The sequence below is a fragment of the Olea europaea genome, unplaced genomic scaffold (assembly GCF_002742605.1).
Source record: "Olea europaea var. sylvestris unplaced genomic scaffold, O_europaea_v1 scaffold636, whole genome shotgun sequence".
NCBI lineage: Eukaryota > Viridiplantae > Streptophyta > Magnoliopsida > Lamiales > Oleaceae > Olea > Olea europaea.
The window spans coordinates 69,530-87,654 of record NW_019264725.1 but is presented as its reverse complement, the minus strand read 5'-3'; the positions used below and the strand labels follow the sequence as shown (position 1 = coordinate 87,654).

The window sequence follows — 18,125 nt, the reverse complement described above, 5'->3', positions numbered from 1 at the left end:
TTGAAAGTGGCCGAGACTGGTTCTGTGGCTGGTGACAAGAAAACTAAAGATTGTAGTAAGAAGAAACCAAATTGTAAGGTCATGTTTTGTGAGTCTTCGTATTTGGTTCTATCTACTACAATTGATTGAATAGCTGCAGCATCTATAGGTAATGAATGCTGTGATTGGTGTCAATGCATGATGTGATTTGAAGAATTCGATAATGCTTCTAAAGTTTATTTTCAAACCAGTGCTCCGGAATGAGTGCTAAATTCAATAGAGATGCCCGAACACACGACAAAATGTGAAGAAAATTAAACAATTACTACATTATCGAACAAATTTAAAACCACGTTCGGTACAACACACTGCAACACAGAATTTGAAGCCAAACTGCAGTTACAATATTCAGAATGAAAGAGGTTAAGAGTGAAATATGTTCTGATTTCCTTAGTGATTAATTAGTAATAGACCTTTTGTTGTATTGTTCTCCAATACTGTTAGAAAGAAATTCAACTTTGATCTTCTTTAGCCTTATTAAAACATATTCAATGTTGAGCCTCTCCTCGGGCAAATTAGTTGTGCATTGCAATGCTAGTCTCATGATCGATTTGAAGCAGATCTCTTTAGATTTAATATTCTCTTCAACTCCATCCACTAAATCCACATCCATTATCTGCATTATTGCATTCTGGTGTAATTCAAGCACCCACCTTCTCATGGTTAACTCTCCGACAAATATATCATCTGTGGGCTTCTTTTTGGTAAAAGTTTCCATCAGCACAATCCCATAGCTATAAACATCTGCCATAGTTGATATTATTCCCATTGATCCGTATTCTACAATTGACATTTGTTATTAAAATTAACATGTGATATTTTTGAAACGATCAATATATACATATAGCGAAGTAAATGGGAAAGGGAACACTTGAAAAAATGTTCCTATGGATTTGTAACAAGAAGAAGAAGAAGAAGAAGATCAGAAGAGTAAAATGCTAAATCATCTGTTTATCCTAATTTTCTTGATCTTTCATGGAACAAAGGCAATAATTACTGCGATGCTTGCAAAACATATATTGTATGCGTGAAATCTATAAACAATTATGTATTTAATATATAACTCTATATAAATAATTGAGCAAACCGTTTACCTGGTGCCATATAGCCAATGGTACCCAAAGTATTGGTCTGTGAAATTCTCTGGTCTTGTGCAAAGAGCTTGGAAATGCCAAAGTCACCTACATGGGCTACCATATCTTCATCTAGAAGTATGTTGCTGGGCTTCAAATCACAATGTACAATTGGGGAGGGATACCCATGATGAAGATATTCCAATCCAGATGCCACATTTGTCATTATTTCCAATCTTTCAGCCATGTTTAGGCAGTAGTCGTAAGAGTATAACCAACTGTTAAGGTTTCCTTTAGGCATATATTCCAACACCAAGGCTTTAAGATCAAGATTACAGCAACTGCTAATTACTTTGACAACATTTCTGTGACGAATGTTGCACAATAAGTTGCACTCAGTATCAAAGCTCTTGTTTGTGCCTTCCATATCTAAATTGAAAACCTTAATAGCAGCAATCATTCCATCAGAAAATATTCCCTTGTATACTGAACTGATACTTCCTCTACTAATAAGATTCTCTTCGTCAAAGTTATTAGTAGAGCGAAGAATATCAAAATATGAAATTCTCTTAATAGTAATAGGGAAACTAGACTGATCTCGAAGAGTTGCATTTCTATTATGGCGACTCAACAACCACACCATTATAATTACTAGACCTGCTGCCAAGGCACTTGGTGGTAAAATGTATTTCAAAAATTTGGTCTTGCTTGACGATTTTGATGTGTTACCTTTGCATGGCTTGACCTTGAATTGAGATGCTCCACATAATTCATCATTTCCCATGAAAGAATAAGCTGTTAGGTTCTTAAAAGGCCCTTCATTTGGAATTTCACCACTGAGTTCATTGAAGGAAACGTTGAAATAAACAAGGTCCTTAAGTTTCTCCATTGACTTGGGGATTACACCATAGAGATTGTTCTTGGACAGGTCCAAACTTTGCATTGCTATCAAATTTGCAAATGAATCAGGTATAAGACCATATAATTGATTGTTTGACAATGTTAAAATTTCCAACCCCTGAAGTTTCCCAACAGTGCTTGGAATCCAGCCTGAGAACTGATTTCCTGATAAATGTAACTCTCTCATCTCCTTCGCACTGCCAATTTCTAAAGCTAGAGTGCCAAAGAACAAATTATATGACAAATCCATTATTTGAATTTCCCGGTTAGTCCACAGTTTGGATGGGACAGTGGAAGACAATGAGTTGTAAGATAAATTTAATTCTTGTAAAGAAGTAAGATCACCTAAACAAGTTGGTAGATGTGTAGAGAGATTATTATTCCCTAAATCTAGGTGATACATATTTACCAAACCGCAAAGGTTGACAGGTATTGTCCCTCCTAGTTTATTGTCATTAAGACTCAACTTTTGTACCTTCTTCAATTGACTCAACGTATCAGGAATTTTACCTGTCAACTCATTGCCTCCCATTTCCAACCAGATCAAATTGCTGAGATTGCCAATTTCACTAGGAATCAGGCCCTTGATGCCACAAGAAGGAGCATAGAATTTCTCAAGAGACGTCGACATATTACCCACTGCTTTAGGAAGCATTCCGTCAAAATAATTGTATCCTATCTGTATGGTCTTCAACATCTTGCAATTATTCAACGAAATAAGGAAATCTAATTCCTGCACTGAAGGATCATTTGTCAACTTGTTATATGCTATGCTTAGATATCGGAGGTTTTGCAAATTCCCAAGATTCATGGGTACTGATCCACTGAAAGAGTTGTTACCAAGTTCCAGTTTAGCAAGTTTAGAAAAATTTGAAATGTAATGAGGGATATCTCCACTTATTCTATTAATTGCAAGATAGAGATACTCAAGATCAGGGAGACAATATGCTATTGATGATGGAAGTGTACCCGAGATGTCATTATCTACTAGTGCAAGTAGTTGTAACTTGGAGAGATTGAAGATGGATTCTGGTATTTCACCCTCGAGCTTATTAGAGGAAAAAATAATCTCCTTTAAATTCAATAGATGTCCCAATTCTGGTGGGATCTGCCCTTGAATATTGTTGTTACGAATAGTGAAACTCTTCAAATGTGACATTTTTCCAAAAGAATGTGGAATATTACCTGCAACTTCCTTTTGTTAATGCATCACGATGAAATTTATTTAATGAAAAAAAAAATGAAATACCAAAGGGTAAATACGTACCTGTCAAGTTGTTAAAACGCAAATCTAACGCGTAAAGAACTGATAAGTTTCCCATTCCATCGGGAATAATTCCTGAAAAGACAACACTGAAATGTCAAATGTCTCAAATATTTAAAATGTCCATATTAATGTTTAAAATTACAAATTGTGATTTGTGAACTTCATTATATATAATAAATAGATTATCATTTTTGAATGGGTGAAATATTCTTAGGGTCATTGCATTTCATTTATTTATGTCACTTTTGTTAAAATCACTCTATCTATCATCGTTAATTTTCTATATACCCATTTAGGAATTCTGTGATTGTTAAAATATAAGGATGCTTGAAAATCTTTTATAAATATACTTATGTGCCATCACCATGGGCATTAATTGCCCAACTCGGACAAACCTACTTTTAGTTGAAGAATTCTATTTTGTATTATATTGTCAAATGTATATTGTGACTCACCACACGAATTATTTAAGAGAGTGAACAAGCAAAGAGGCCAATGGGTACTGGCTCTAAGTCACAAGGGTTTAGCATATGGATTTTGCTTCATGTACCCGGAGCTTTACACTTCGGGTTACCCGCCCCTCACATGGGGGTGGGTTCCACGCATTTATTGGGCGAGGGACCCGATCCCTCACATATGGGCACGGGACCCAACCCCCATGTGAGGGGCGGTAAGCTCCGGGTACTAATGATAAAATCCTTAGCATATTTCTTCAGTGGGAGAACAGAGTATAAATATCCTTAAATAGCCATTAGGCAATGTTAATCAACTGTCATAGATGGCATTCTAGGACGAATTTTAGAAGGCACAAGAGAGTGAAAAACAGTAACTTGTGTTGTACTTACAAGTGGGTTTTCCTAGCTTCACGTGTATAGGGGGAGTTTGGCATGCACCCCTAATTGTGAATCAATATATAAAAAATTTATACTAGGAAAAAGGCCGCAACTACCTAACTCTTGAATTACAATAGTAGGATCTGAACAGAAGAATTGACCTTTAATTTTTCCTAGATTTCACTATTTTGATGCAACTGTATATATGTCTTATTATTACCGACGTTGAAATAACAAAGATCCTTACTAATCAACTAAAATTTGTATTTATTTGTATCTTAGGTTCAACAATAGACTAGACTCGTTATTACTATAGACATTATTATGGACCAAAGCCAACTAACTAGATTAATTTTTTGTCGGGCACATGAGGGTTGGGATTTACTAATCCTAATGTGATTAGGGAGTTAGTAGAATCCTATAAGAATTTAGGGATTGAGACACTTCGTTATATTGTCCTGGTGCTAACAAGATATAGACGAAAACCCTATACCTAAATTCTCCCAAAGCTGTCGTTGATCGCCATTGACCAGAATTTCATCATGCTCTCTCCTTGTGAATTTCTATTAGAGCTAAAAATCTAGAAAGCTTTGGGGGTAAAAAAGATTATAGATGCTATTTGTTATGCCTTCGCCAACAAGGCTCAAATTATGGCCACTTCATCGTTGAACCTAGGCCCACCACAACATTCTATAAGGTAACTCTAGCCGAACCCCCTTGAAGGATCGAACCCATTTGCTAAAGTCGATCTCATATGGAGAACCGAAGCCCCATTGGAGGGGTGAGCTGTTATAGGCTTAGTGGGAGATCTTCCATAATCTATGGTAAATGATTAATGTGACAACTCTATATCACAACCATCTCACCTAGCTAAACATGTCAAGTCTTGTGTAAAATTTTGGGTAACAAAATGGTATTAATATAAATGCTTATGATTATTTAATACCTATGACAAGAGGAGTTACATCCCACTCTCTTTTTTGCAGTGAAAGTCAAAGAATTATTTAGTTAAAGTCAAATAAGGACTTAGGTTGAACATATAATTTTATGGGACTTAATTTGTAACTACTAATACCTAAGGGTATAGAAATGATACCAAATAAGAATTCAATGATTAATTTTTCTATTAATATAACTAAAGGACTATAGGTTATATGTTATAAAGAGTGGGGCTTGACTTGTAATTATACAATAGTCATCCACTTGACCACTTAAAGGATAAGTGACCCGTTTGCATTCCTTATTTTGGGGAAAAATAACGCACAAAGAGCAGAGGAGAAGAACCGAGAAACGTGAAAGAAAAAAAAAAAAAAAATTGAAGAAGAAGGAGAAGAAATGTGGGTTTTCAAGCTTTGATTATCCATTTCTCCAACTTTTCCATTGATTTAGAGGTAACTGTAAGTATGTTGAATTATATTTTCGAGTTTATGGAAAAATTTCTCAAATTTAAGGTTTAGCAAAAATTAATGATTATTGATATATGCTTGAGGTATTAAACAAAAATAATAATATTAGTGTTGAAAGAAATGAAAGGTGAAATGGATTTGTAAATTAGAGTATCAATTGTACAACGAATTTCGTGTATTAAAATACAGAAATTGTTACAAAATGTATTTTTGATAAATACAAGTGATGTTAACCTTCCTATAATTTCAAAATTGCAAAAATTCTCTGATTAATAATTTGAATATTTGAAGATGAGGGACCATGTGGTTTGAATTCTGGTCTTCGATAATTTGTTGAAAATTTGATTTGTTGAGACTTGACTTGTTTGGCACTTGAATTTCGTGGCTTGGACTTGAACTTGAATTTGAAGAAGACTTTGATCTTCTTGAACTTTGCGTGAACCTGTTTGATTTGAAAAAGATTTTGATCTTCTTGGGGTTCACCGAATTTTAATTTGAAAGGATTTCTTCTCTTCCTTCGGCTTTAGAATTTCTTCAAAACTTCGTGATTGCCTTCTATGCTTTCACTTCTTGTTGGTTTTCGCTTATTTTCCTATCTTATGAACCATTGGTCCTATATGTAGGAGAAAATTCATGCTAATTTTGGTAATACTTAATTATATTAATTAAAATAAATAATTGAGTAATTATATATATTTTTTTTTTTATTTAAAAAGTGAGATGGCCCTATGGGTTTTATGGACCTTAATAGACTTCAATTTAATTGGGCCAATATTTATTTATTATTATTTTTTATGTCTACATCAATATTAAATTTATTGTGTTTATATGATATAAAACACTTGATTTATGAGGTATTAGAGTGGTAAAATGATTTTGGGTTAGATTTTGATATTTATAATTAATTTCCGCGCAAATTCACGTGTTGGTGCTATTTCTGAAATTAATCTCAGAAAGTGCTATTTTCTGTTAATAGATTCGACGACGCTTTCCAATACACAGAAATTGGTGCCATATTTCAATACTATGGGATTTTTGTGTTTTTTTGTCAAATAATTAATATTTTAGATTTTATAAGTTTGAATGAAACTAAATGATAAATATTGGAGTCTAGGTATTGGATGAAATCATGTATATGGGTTGTAAGTGTAGAAGGCAATGATTTAAAGAAAGTATTGAGGAATCCAATGGATTTAATTGTGTAAGCTAATTGGTTGCTAATAATCAAAGAGAAAATAAGTTAGGGATATGGATGGCAATGGGGCTGGTATGGGACGGGTCGACCATTTTCACCTCTGTCTAGTCGGGTATTTTTGTTATCTTATCTTATACCGATAGCAGATTATAGTGGGACGGGACGGGTTCAGTGTGGGATCGGAGCGGGGCAGGTCCCCTGCCCCATTTATAGCCCCGTTTATTTTTTCTTTTTATTATTTATTTTATTTTATTTTTTGGCATTATTATTATTTTTCATGTTTTTAATTAGTAAATATTATTACTTTTTTACCAGTTTGTTAAAAAAAACTTATATTCTCTTTAAAAATGATGATAAATATATTATTTTTGTTTGATAAAAACTTAAATTTGAAATTAACATTAAATGGGCCAAGGTAACGGGACGGGGACTATGTTTCCCGTACCCATTTCATACCCGTTTCAGGGCAATGATCGTTGCCTCGTACTTGCTCCATGTACCTGGTTAGACGGGTAATTCCCGGCCCATTCGGGGCGGGCCCACGTATATCGGGTTGTATGAGTTTTTGTCATTCCTAGTTAGGGAATTAGAGATGCAAGAATAAATATGGGAGTTGAAGAATTACACGGTGGATTTACATCAATTTAGTTGTCATGTTTTAATTTGAGTAATTATAACATTATTTCAGATAGTGACGTGAAAGCTTGAAAAGTTTCTTCAATTTAACCAGATATTTATCCATAGATTTGTGAGTGGAAAAAATTTAAATAATTTTAAAGTATTTATAAATTAAGTATATTACTAAATTATGTGCAATTAAATGAATTTCTTATACAATTACATGATTATTATGAAAAGTTCTTTTATATATATGAAATCATGAAGGATATACATGGATTACTTATGAATTATATGATTACCATGTAAGTTTCTTTTACTGTGATACATGTGAAATTTCAAAAATTGTATATGGTACATTTGTGAATTGGAATATGAGACATGATATTCAGATCGACTAGAAAAGTACCCATAATTATATATTTTTCCTAGTTCACTGAAGTGTTTTGACCGTGTTCTATACTACATTGAGGGGTCTTGGATTGTGGATGAAGGGGTCTTAATTGTGTATATATAATTCACTGGGGGGTCATGACTGTGTTCTAAAATTAATTATTAGAGGTCTTGGAGACCTGCTTTCGTTTATGAAGGAGGCGAAAGGCTCGTGGCAAAAGTTTTTAGCCCGATGAGCATATTACATATTTCAGTTAGAGGGTACATTTTTTGTGGATTATATGTAGTGTGAAGAGATGATATTATAAGCTTGAGTTGAGGATTATACCATGACTATGAGATTATGTATTTCACTATTATGTGGATGTCTCACATCTTGACTATTATTATACGTTATTATACTTTGGACTGTTAAATGATGTAAACTCAATTTTCGATAAAGATTTATAAATGAAAAAGTATATTTATTTTCAAACTTCTTCACTTACTGAGCTATCGACTCATATTTTTCCATGATTTTTCCTACATATAGCAATTGGTTCTTTATAGCTAGAGGAACCTAATGATTTCAAAGTGACAGTCACACGACATATTGAATGTTATGATTCATATTGATGAAGTACGAAATAAATATTTTGGACCCATCGCATTATGTTTTCCATAAGCATTTAGTTTTGACACATTTTTTGAAGTAACCATAGTCAGCCTTGGTAATAGATTTAACATCTAGTCAGTGTCTATCATCGGCGTACATCACGTTTCGGGTCCACTAGGGGATTTGGGACGAGCCGTGTCAAGAGGCCTCAGCTATCCAGATAAGGCCATGTATGTTTTTCATTCACGATTATTATTCGCCCTTTTCTAATATAAAAGCTCACACAATGTGCCATTCCAAAAGTAATGCAAGTTTAGACTGTCAAACTACAACTTTGCTATCCCTTACTTAAATCTCCCAAAGTCGAACCCCTTTTATTTTCATACACAAAAAATGTGCGTGCCTCGAGCAACTCTCACATTCAAACACTTATACCATCAACTGAATTGATTATTAGAGTATGTATGGCCAATTGCATCACTACCTGAGAGGGCCACATGTGGTTAACGATTTATCTTAGTGTGCAGAATCTACTTATGTGGACGTAGGAGACTTTGAGATCTGATGACCACGCTGAAGGTACAAAATTTGATATCAACACTACTAACACAATAAAAAATCAGTGAGTTCATCCAAGGTATAATCCTTATCAATAAATTTTATCTAGACAGAAAGATGGTCAGACTTTTGGATATTGAAATCTATTTTAGTCCCTCTTTTGGGCTCCATTCTTCTAAAAAAAGGGGATTCGTAATGATTTTTTTTTGGACAATTTGTGGTTAAAAAAGAAAATAGTTTTGAATTTGCATATAAATTATTTTATTGGTGGAATATGAGGTTGAAAATAAGTTTGAAAAAAAAAATTTAGCTTTTGGATAAATGGGACTCATATATGACATCGTTTTTTTTAGAATTTGTTATAGCTTTTAATATGATAATTCAAGTGATTTAGCCCTTGTCTGGTAGAAATTAAAACTAAAATTTTAATCCAAATCAAAGTCAACAACTAATTTTAACCATATTTTATGAGACTCATAACTTTTCAACAACAATTTCATCATCTTTTATCAAAATCCATTAACAAAATATGATTTTAATCCTCATCAACAGGGGCTTAATCTTATTATTTGTAGTTTAAGTCTATAGGAAAATGGATTTTTATACTGATGTTGAAACAACGTTTGGAGTGTGAATTTACAAAATTGGGTGACTGAAATTTAAAATCCGATGACGACACGAGGCCGTGGTGGACCGGCTATAACTGAGCATTTCTATGAGCAATGCCTGATAAGAGGTGTTTTACCTCAAAGGCAGTGCTAGTTGTGTTCACACCATCGAAATTGTGTTAAGAATGCAACCAACGTAGCTAGATAAAGCCACAATTTTGTGGTTGGCCATGCGTGACAATGATTGTTCAATTAGATCATATGATCATGGGTCACATAGATGTGCACAAGTTCTGTGAAGATTTAAATAAATGGTTGCACGATGTGTATTGTGGGTTGTTTATGCTGCAGAAATGTTTGACAACAAGAGTTCTTGTCTTAGTGAAGACTAGATCTTCCCCTGTAATTTGGAATGTGGAAATTACATGGTACCATATTTTTAAAGATTGCATTTCATGAGCCATATTTCAAAATCCAGATTATAATTAAGATTTGATATTGTATTAAATAAATATATTACTAATTAAATCAACCTACTCCCAAACCATTCTCTCTCTTTTCGTCTAATTTGATCTCTTCTCCGATGATAAACTACCCACCTCGATGACACTGTGAGAACCTTGCAATGATGATGCCACTACAGTGGAAGGAGTGTCTCTATAGCAGCGACATCTCTCTTTTTCTCTATATCACCCATTTTGGTTTTGTGTCCAACGATTGATCACCTATTGCAACGACAATGTGAGATAGTGAGAGTGCTACGATCAGTGGCGAGTCTAGGACTTTGACTCAGTTAGGGCGACCGTTGATCATTGGCCGATGTCTATCGATAATTAACGACCGTATATCGATATCTTTTATTAATATTAAATTAAATAATATTAAAAATTCTTCGATCTATATGTAAATATACTAAAACGTAAAAATCGTATATTTATATCATATTATATTTCCATACAATCCGAAATAATATAAATTACATGATACATAAGACTTCTTTGTGTTATCAATACTTAACAAATCGTTTGCTTGGTTAAAAGTGGTTGAGAGATTAGATACATCACTACGAAAACTAGATTAAAATTCAGTTAAAAAAAATCATTCCATAATTAGTACGAGAATTGAACGTTAATCAAAAATTAAACGTAATTAAAAGTAATTTTAAAATATAATTAAAGTTTCAATTTTCAATTCTCAACACCAATTTATCATAAATTATAAATTCCCCAATTTCTCATTTTTAATTTTCATGAATCAAATATTCACATTTTACGATACTCAAATTAATTTTTTTATATCACAATTCACAATAGACAAATTCTCAAATAACATATAAATTAAAACTCACTACTCATAAGTCATATCTTATAAATTATTAAAGTATAAAATATTTAAAAAGAAAAAAAAACCTTTTGTAAAGTCTTAACATATATTATTTTGTTAACTTTAGATTCAAAATTCAACTATTACCATAATGGTCAAGCTTCCAATCATCCTAATTCTAGAAGTTATAGGTTCGAATCCTTTCCTTAGGAAATTAATTTTGGTAAATATTGTAAAAATAAAAATTTTACACAATGAAATGGAGGGGAAGGAATCGAACCCAAGACTCACAATATATAAAAGAAAGTTCCGACCAACTAAGCAGAAGAGAGGTTTGAAAATAAAATAAATTACCAATTATATAACCTAAAATTTTTATCTATTACCGACAAAAAAAAATTCTCTCCGACGAATCCAGCTAGGGCGGCTGCCCTAGCTAGCCGCATACTAGATCTGCCCCTGGCTACAATGATAAAGCTACAACAGTGGATTTAGTGTTGCTACAATAGCGATGAAGCTGTTGCTACAACGACGAGAGGGCCTTTGATTTTCAGATCTAGTGGGGCTAATTTGACCGCATTAGTAGCTCTACCTCGCTTTCCTGTGAGGCATCGACCTACATGCTCTTGTACGGTGTTTGTCACGATGATCGCCACGGTTCTGGAGATGGTTGGGCGGCGATAGCTTTATTAGATCTGGTGGTGGTGATGTTTTGTTTGATCTGGTAGTGTCTGTGGTTTTTGTTGATGGCAATGGTGGTAGGTCTTTGCTATTGGAGTGGGTTTTGTTGAATTCGACTGTGGACCTGGTAGTGGCAGTGGTGGTTTTGTACTTTGAAAATGGTGGGTATTAGTTTGTTTGATATGGTAGTGTTGCTACCTAGAGGAGATTGTGGCAGTGTAGCTAGAGGTATAGATGAAGTGATGGTCACAAATAATTTGATTAATTGTGACCAATAAATTTTGTTAATGTGTGATTAATAAATAATATGTGACAAAAGAAATAGATACAACATGATCAATAAATAATATGTGACATAAATATTTGAGTTGTAACTTATAACATTTGTTATTTCTGACCGATGAATGAATTGTGACCTATAAAAAATTTTATTTGTGACCTTGAAATAATTTGTGACCAACGAATTCGATAATATGTGAACAAATTGTATAGAATTGTGATTAATATATTTAATTAATTAAATATTTTTAGTTAAGTATTTCTTAAATAAAACTTAAGAATATCTTATTTTTGAAGTTTTTAACCCTTTTTTTTTTTTAATTTTGAAATGTGTCAAAGTTAATCTCTTAGATATGAAATTTTTCCATTTGAAATTTCAGGGGCCATAAAAGCAATTTGTGTTTGGGACTTTTGATGCAATTTGCAGAATCTGGGGGGTAAAACTGCAATTTTGATACTTTCATGAGTATCAAAATTATTTTTAAATTTTGATTTTGATCTAATTTTTAATTTTGTCAGATTCAACGATTGGATCAGAATTTATCGTTTGACTGAAATTGACTTTCACCAAGTTTTGAATTTTTTAGTTAAGGGTTAATTTGAATCTTGTTTGAAATTGAAAATTTGAACTTAATTCAATTTTGACTAAAATTGAGATTTTGAACTAAATTGAGAATTTAGCCCTTGTTTGAATCTCATTATTTTCATCAAAATACATTCTTTAGTAGTGATTTGATCCATTTCAACCATACATTCTTCATTAAAATAATATTACAAGCAAATTCAAAATATTTCTTTATTTTTTAATCACATATTTTTCATCAATACACTATTCAAAAATGCATTTTTTTGGCAAGAATGAGGCTCAAACAAGGACTTAACTCTGAATTTCAGGGTTTGACTCTGAATCGGGGTTTTACTTATCTTTATTACACATATTAGTATATTCATATTGTGTAAGTTATGTATTTTTTTTCATATATAGGGATTCATTTAATTATCTAATATTTAATACTAATAATTACAGTTTTCCAAACATATACATCTTGAAAATTTTACAGCTACTCATAAGTGAAAAACGCATGGTACTTGATCAGAGAGAATTTTAAATTAAGCCATAGGACCACCCCTAGTTCTCTAATGTTATTTGAAAGGGATAAAAAAATTATACTTAAATGATTGTGCATGGACATGATAATATGTCAATTTACATGCCAAAATTCCAGTTTCCAATAAACAAGGTTTAACAGAACTACTGCATAGTTTAAGGACACCCGCGGGCGTTTTACTCTACTAAGAAATAGTTATGTGCACAGTGTAGGAACATACCTGTTAGAAAATTCGATCCTAGATATAGAACTTGGAGCTCAGACAAGTTTGCAATCTCCTTTGGAATGGTTCCAACGAATCTATTAATTGACAGAGAAAGTCGTTTAAGTTTCCCACACGATCCCAGACTGTGTGGTATATGGCCACCTATCACATTTGACGAAATTCGTAGTCTCTCTAGGTTTGGAAGATTGATGCAAGTATCCATGGGAAGAGTTCCAGAGAGACTGTTGTTTAGAAAATCGACTTCTACCAATGAAGAGAGGTTGAAAATCATGTTTGGAATATGTCCAGTGAAAGAGTTTTCAGACAGATTTATTTTCTCAAGATTTTTAAGAAATCCCATACTCGTTGGAATATAACCACTTAGCTCATTGCATTGCATCTCTATTCGGCGGAGTTGACTTAAATTACCCATTTCATAAGGTATAAAGCCATGGAAATTGTTATTACTAATGACCAAGGATTTCAAGAAAGAGACCTTCCCAATTTCTTTAGCAATAGTACCTCCGAGACTCATATTTGCAAGATTTAAGCCAATCACTCTGTGGTGCGCTCTATCACAAGTAATACCAATCCAATTACAAACAGGGGTTCCTTGTGACCACTTATGAACCAAGATTTCATTTGGATCATAATTTATTTGAGATTTAAAAGCTAGAAGAGCATACTCATCAATAGAGCTATTGAGAGTAGTGGCTAGGCAAATAACCGGATAAAGCATTGCCAATAGTGTCAAGATCACATTCTTGGCCATGCTTAAAGTGATATGTAGAATGATCTTTTCTCTTGGGAATGAAATAAGATGCTAGATGTAATTAAATACGAAATTTAGTTTGCTGCAAGATAGGTGCTGAGTATGTTTCCATATTAGCTTTGCAATTCTTATTTTGAAGGAATAGTGCTCATCGTTCCAGTATTGACTTGACTTGGGTGAAAGCAAAAATTAATGAATTCCTCCAACGTCCAATTTGGTTGCTAATTTGTCTTTGATAGAATAAATACGAGTAATTAAGGTGGGGCTTTCATCATGACTTTGCAAAAAATTTTATACGGCTTGGAATTGTGGAAATCCAGAATTCCACATGCTCATTCCCTATTCTTTTGTTTTCTTCTGAAAATTCTGGGGAAGTTGCTTTCAATGAAATAAATCCAAATGATAAATTAACTCCTAAGATTGTGTTGTGATGAGAGAGAAACACCAATCATTGCAGACAACACGGTAAAATTAACAATTCTTCCTTATTATGTCAACCTATAATGGAAGTCAATTGAGCATTATATATCATGATTGGTTGACCTATCTATCGCACAACACTTTCTGTTTGAAATTAAACATAATGGAAAATTAGGCGTGGAAGAGAAAAGAAAAAGAATTCCGAGGTCTATGACACATTCTTTATTAAAATAATATTACACGTAAATTAAAAACTTTTTTTTATTTTTCAACCACACACTTCTCATCAAATTACTATTCTAAAATGCATTTTTACATAAAAATGCCTAACAAACACCCCCGTAGTCACAATTCCCTTTTTCTCTCTTTCACAAAAACAAAACACGATATCTGTCAAAGTCTATTGCAAAGTATTCCAAAATCAGATCCTATAAATTGATTTCCGAAATTTAGTGTATGAGTGTTCATTCTAACATTCATGTCCCAAATTAAAAAAAAAAAAATGGATAATTATATTTAGACTGGAGTTTTTATTATTTTTACCACTTTAGTTGTACTTAATGTCCAAAATATTTGATCATTATAGCACTTACGCCCTTAACTTTTATCGAGACATTCTCATTCTCAAACTTTCATTAATTAGTAAGCCCTTGTTTGAGCCACGTTATTTTTATATGCATTTTTGAATAGTATATTAATGAAAAATATGTGGTTAAAAAATAAGAAATTTTTTTGGATATGCATGTAATTTTTTTTATTGAAAAATGTGTGGTTGAAATGATGTCAAATCATTGTTTAAGAACGCATTTTTGTCCAAATAATATGGATCAAAAAGGGCCTAAATCTTGTCTCTTTGATGCCAAAGAAAATAATTTTATTATTTTGTCTATTTGCAGTAACTGACTTATTGTACGAATAGTGTTCATAACAATCTTCAGATTCAACAGATCGAAAACAATTCAAAATCACACAACCTTTTCAACTCTCCATCTAGGTTGTGTTGGTAAAGTTATGCACTGCACCACAGCAATGGAAGTCAAACCGACCTTTATTCCTTTTTCAAATATTCTACAATTGCAACGTAAAGAGCTTTTGAGAGATGATAAGTTACTGCTAACAATCAATATAAAGCATGGACTCAAAGAGACCCGAGTAATGAATAAAGAAGTTTTAAGCATTCAATGAAATCAAAAAATAGTTTATGATTTCATCAGTGATAGAATCAAACTTCTTTGTCTCATTCTTCGGCAACATCAGAAAGAAATTCCATTTTTATCTTCTTAATCCTTATTAGTACATATTCCATACTGAGCCTCTCCTCAGGCAAATCAGATATTCATTCCAGCACCAGTCGCATAATTGATATGAAGCATCTCTCTTTAGCTTCAATATTCTCTTCAACTCCATCCACCAGATCCACATCCATTGCCTGAATTACTTTATCAGGGTATAATTCAAACAACCATCCCCTCATACTTAAATCTCCAACAAAAATATCATCTGTGGGCTTCTTTGTGGTAAATATTGTAGTAGCCGAGAAAAACAAAATGGAATTATGCTAATATTTTGTGATGATCTAGCACCACGTGCCTAACCCATTTTAGAAACGACCTATGGAAGCTTAACCCATGTAAGATTACGAAAGCCAAAGTCATAAGTTAATTAAAAGCCTATCAATTTAAGAAATTAAATTTAAGTAAAATCGATTACAAAGATTTAATGAATAACTGGGTTGCCCCAATGGTCATTTACATGGTATTTCATATAGGCAACCTAGGTTCAAATCACCATGTAGATATTTTTTTATAAAACTTTCATATGAATTATTTTTATGGCTTAGAGACTTTTCAAATTCTTAGTTAAAGACTAAATTTAATAAATTTAATGATAATACAATTTCCCCACCTAATTTTTCATTAAAAAGAAAGGTTATAGAAGTGGAAGGTCATTTTTTCACTACACTCCTCTTCAAATCCGAATTTCATCTCATTTTCTCTCAAAAAAATATATTTTCTATCTAGTTAAGTTTAAGGAATAACAAGGGTGAGAAGAAGGAAGACTTTCTATACATTTTGTTCTTTCATCCAAGAAAATTCAAGGTATGTAGAGGTGCAAGTGTTTATTTCGCTTCAAATTATGATTTTTCGATGAATGTTTGAATGAAATGGTACCTTCGAGTATGGTGCTTTGGCAATACAACAGTTTGAATGATCATTCTCCGACTCTACGTGTTATGATAATGCTATAGTAATTGAATTTTGCCGGAAATTCATCTACGTGCGACGGTATGAATCTATAGATTGAAATTTCTAATTTGATAACGAATGCACCGATGATATCTATTAAGTTTCAAACTCATGGGTTAATTCCCTTCCTACAGGTTGAATGAATTTTCCTTGGAGCGTAGATGATGGTAAAGGATGATGCAACATGTCATGGAGAAGTCGGTGATTTACATCTTTAGTTGATTTTGAGATGTTTACACTTTCTTTAAATTTGATTCCTATGAATATTGTGTGGATCTATTTTACGAATACTCATTATGAATAAACTATGTTTGAAAGTGGATATGCGTCATAGGAATAAATTTACATATCACCGTATACCAAAAAAAAAAAAAAAATGTTAGCGACTTAAAGTTTTGATATCTCTTCAAAAATTTCAGTTTCTGCCTCATCTTTAAAAAAATCATAACTCTTTCGTTACTTGGTATTTTTATACGAATTCAATTGGATTGGATAGCCTAATAAGTTAGATACTGAATAAAATTGGAATTATGTCAATCCAATATCAATAAAAGGTTATATGTCACATAAAGTAAACTGTGCTGGGTGCTGTCTCTGTTTTTCAGCTTCTACCATTGTTTTCAAAAATTCATAACTCACTCGTTACTTGGAAATTTTGGATGAAACTAATTGGATTTGATAGTCTCATGGATTAGCTACTGAATAAATTTAAAATCATGTGGTCTTGACATCGGTGGAATGTTATATGCCATTTTAAGTGAACTGCACCGGTTTACCTTTCAACCGGGTCGCTGCTGAGTTTTGAAAAATATTTTAATATCCCATATGATGTCAACGAAAACTAATTTTTGACTATGTCATATTATAAGGAGTTTACTACTTTACATTAAAATTTGATGAAGTTTCAAAGTCGATAGCTATGAAAACAAATTTATTTTGATAATTACTGTTTGAGACAAAAAAATTGGAACAACAACATTACTTTTTAAATTTTGTCAAAATTTCACATCAATAGTCGTTACATGCATGGAACTCATTTTAAAAACATTTTTTTGAAATTGTTTTCTTTTAGAATTGAATTATTGTTTAAAAAAAAAAGAAAATTCTTTAATTAAATTCTAAAATTTAATCTTTATACATTCTGCTAAAAATATATTGAACTAACTTTACGACTAAGGTACAATGGTTGAGTGACGTTTCCGTCCATGCAGGTCAGGGCATGACAAATATTTCCATCAAAACAATTCCATAGCTATAAACATCTGCCATAGTCGATATCATTCCTGTTGATCCATACTCTAGTGCATTTGTAATATGAGTCAGATGTACATGATAAACGAGCAAATAAGAATCAAGTAAATTGCAAGCATAAAGAAAGCTCAACATGACTGTAAAGTCCTTATAGATTTAAAACTAGAAATGCATTACATGCTTATACACTAAATAAAATGTTAGCGAGACATTTATCTATATAACGTTTAACTCAATATATAAAAACTTGATAAAACATTTACCTGGTGCCATATACCCAATGGTACCCAAAGTTTGGGTATTTAAAATTCTCTGGTCTTCTGTCAAGAGTTTGGAAATTCCGAAATCTCCTAC

At 32.5% G+C, this 18,125-nt stretch overlaps 1 protein-coding gene across 1 annotated transcript; it reads right to left on the bottom strand.

The window, feature by feature from the left end:
• Window positions 1–284: 284 nt before the first annotated feature.
• On the bottom strand, window positions 285–3,571 carry LOC111389981 (LRR receptor-like serine/threonine-protein kinase EFR). The gene is made up of 4 exons (XM_023014973.1): window positions 3,568–3,571; window positions 3,280–3,351; window positions 1,134–3,197; window positions 285–819 (listed from the first exon to the last, which is right to left on the bottom strand). Exons 1-4 carry the CDS (start codon window positions 3,569–3,571, stop codon window positions 437–439), a joined length of 2,523 nt encoding a protein of 840 aa, XP_022870741.1. The 3' UTR covers window positions 285–436.
• Window positions 3,572–18,125: the final 14,554 nt, after the last annotated feature.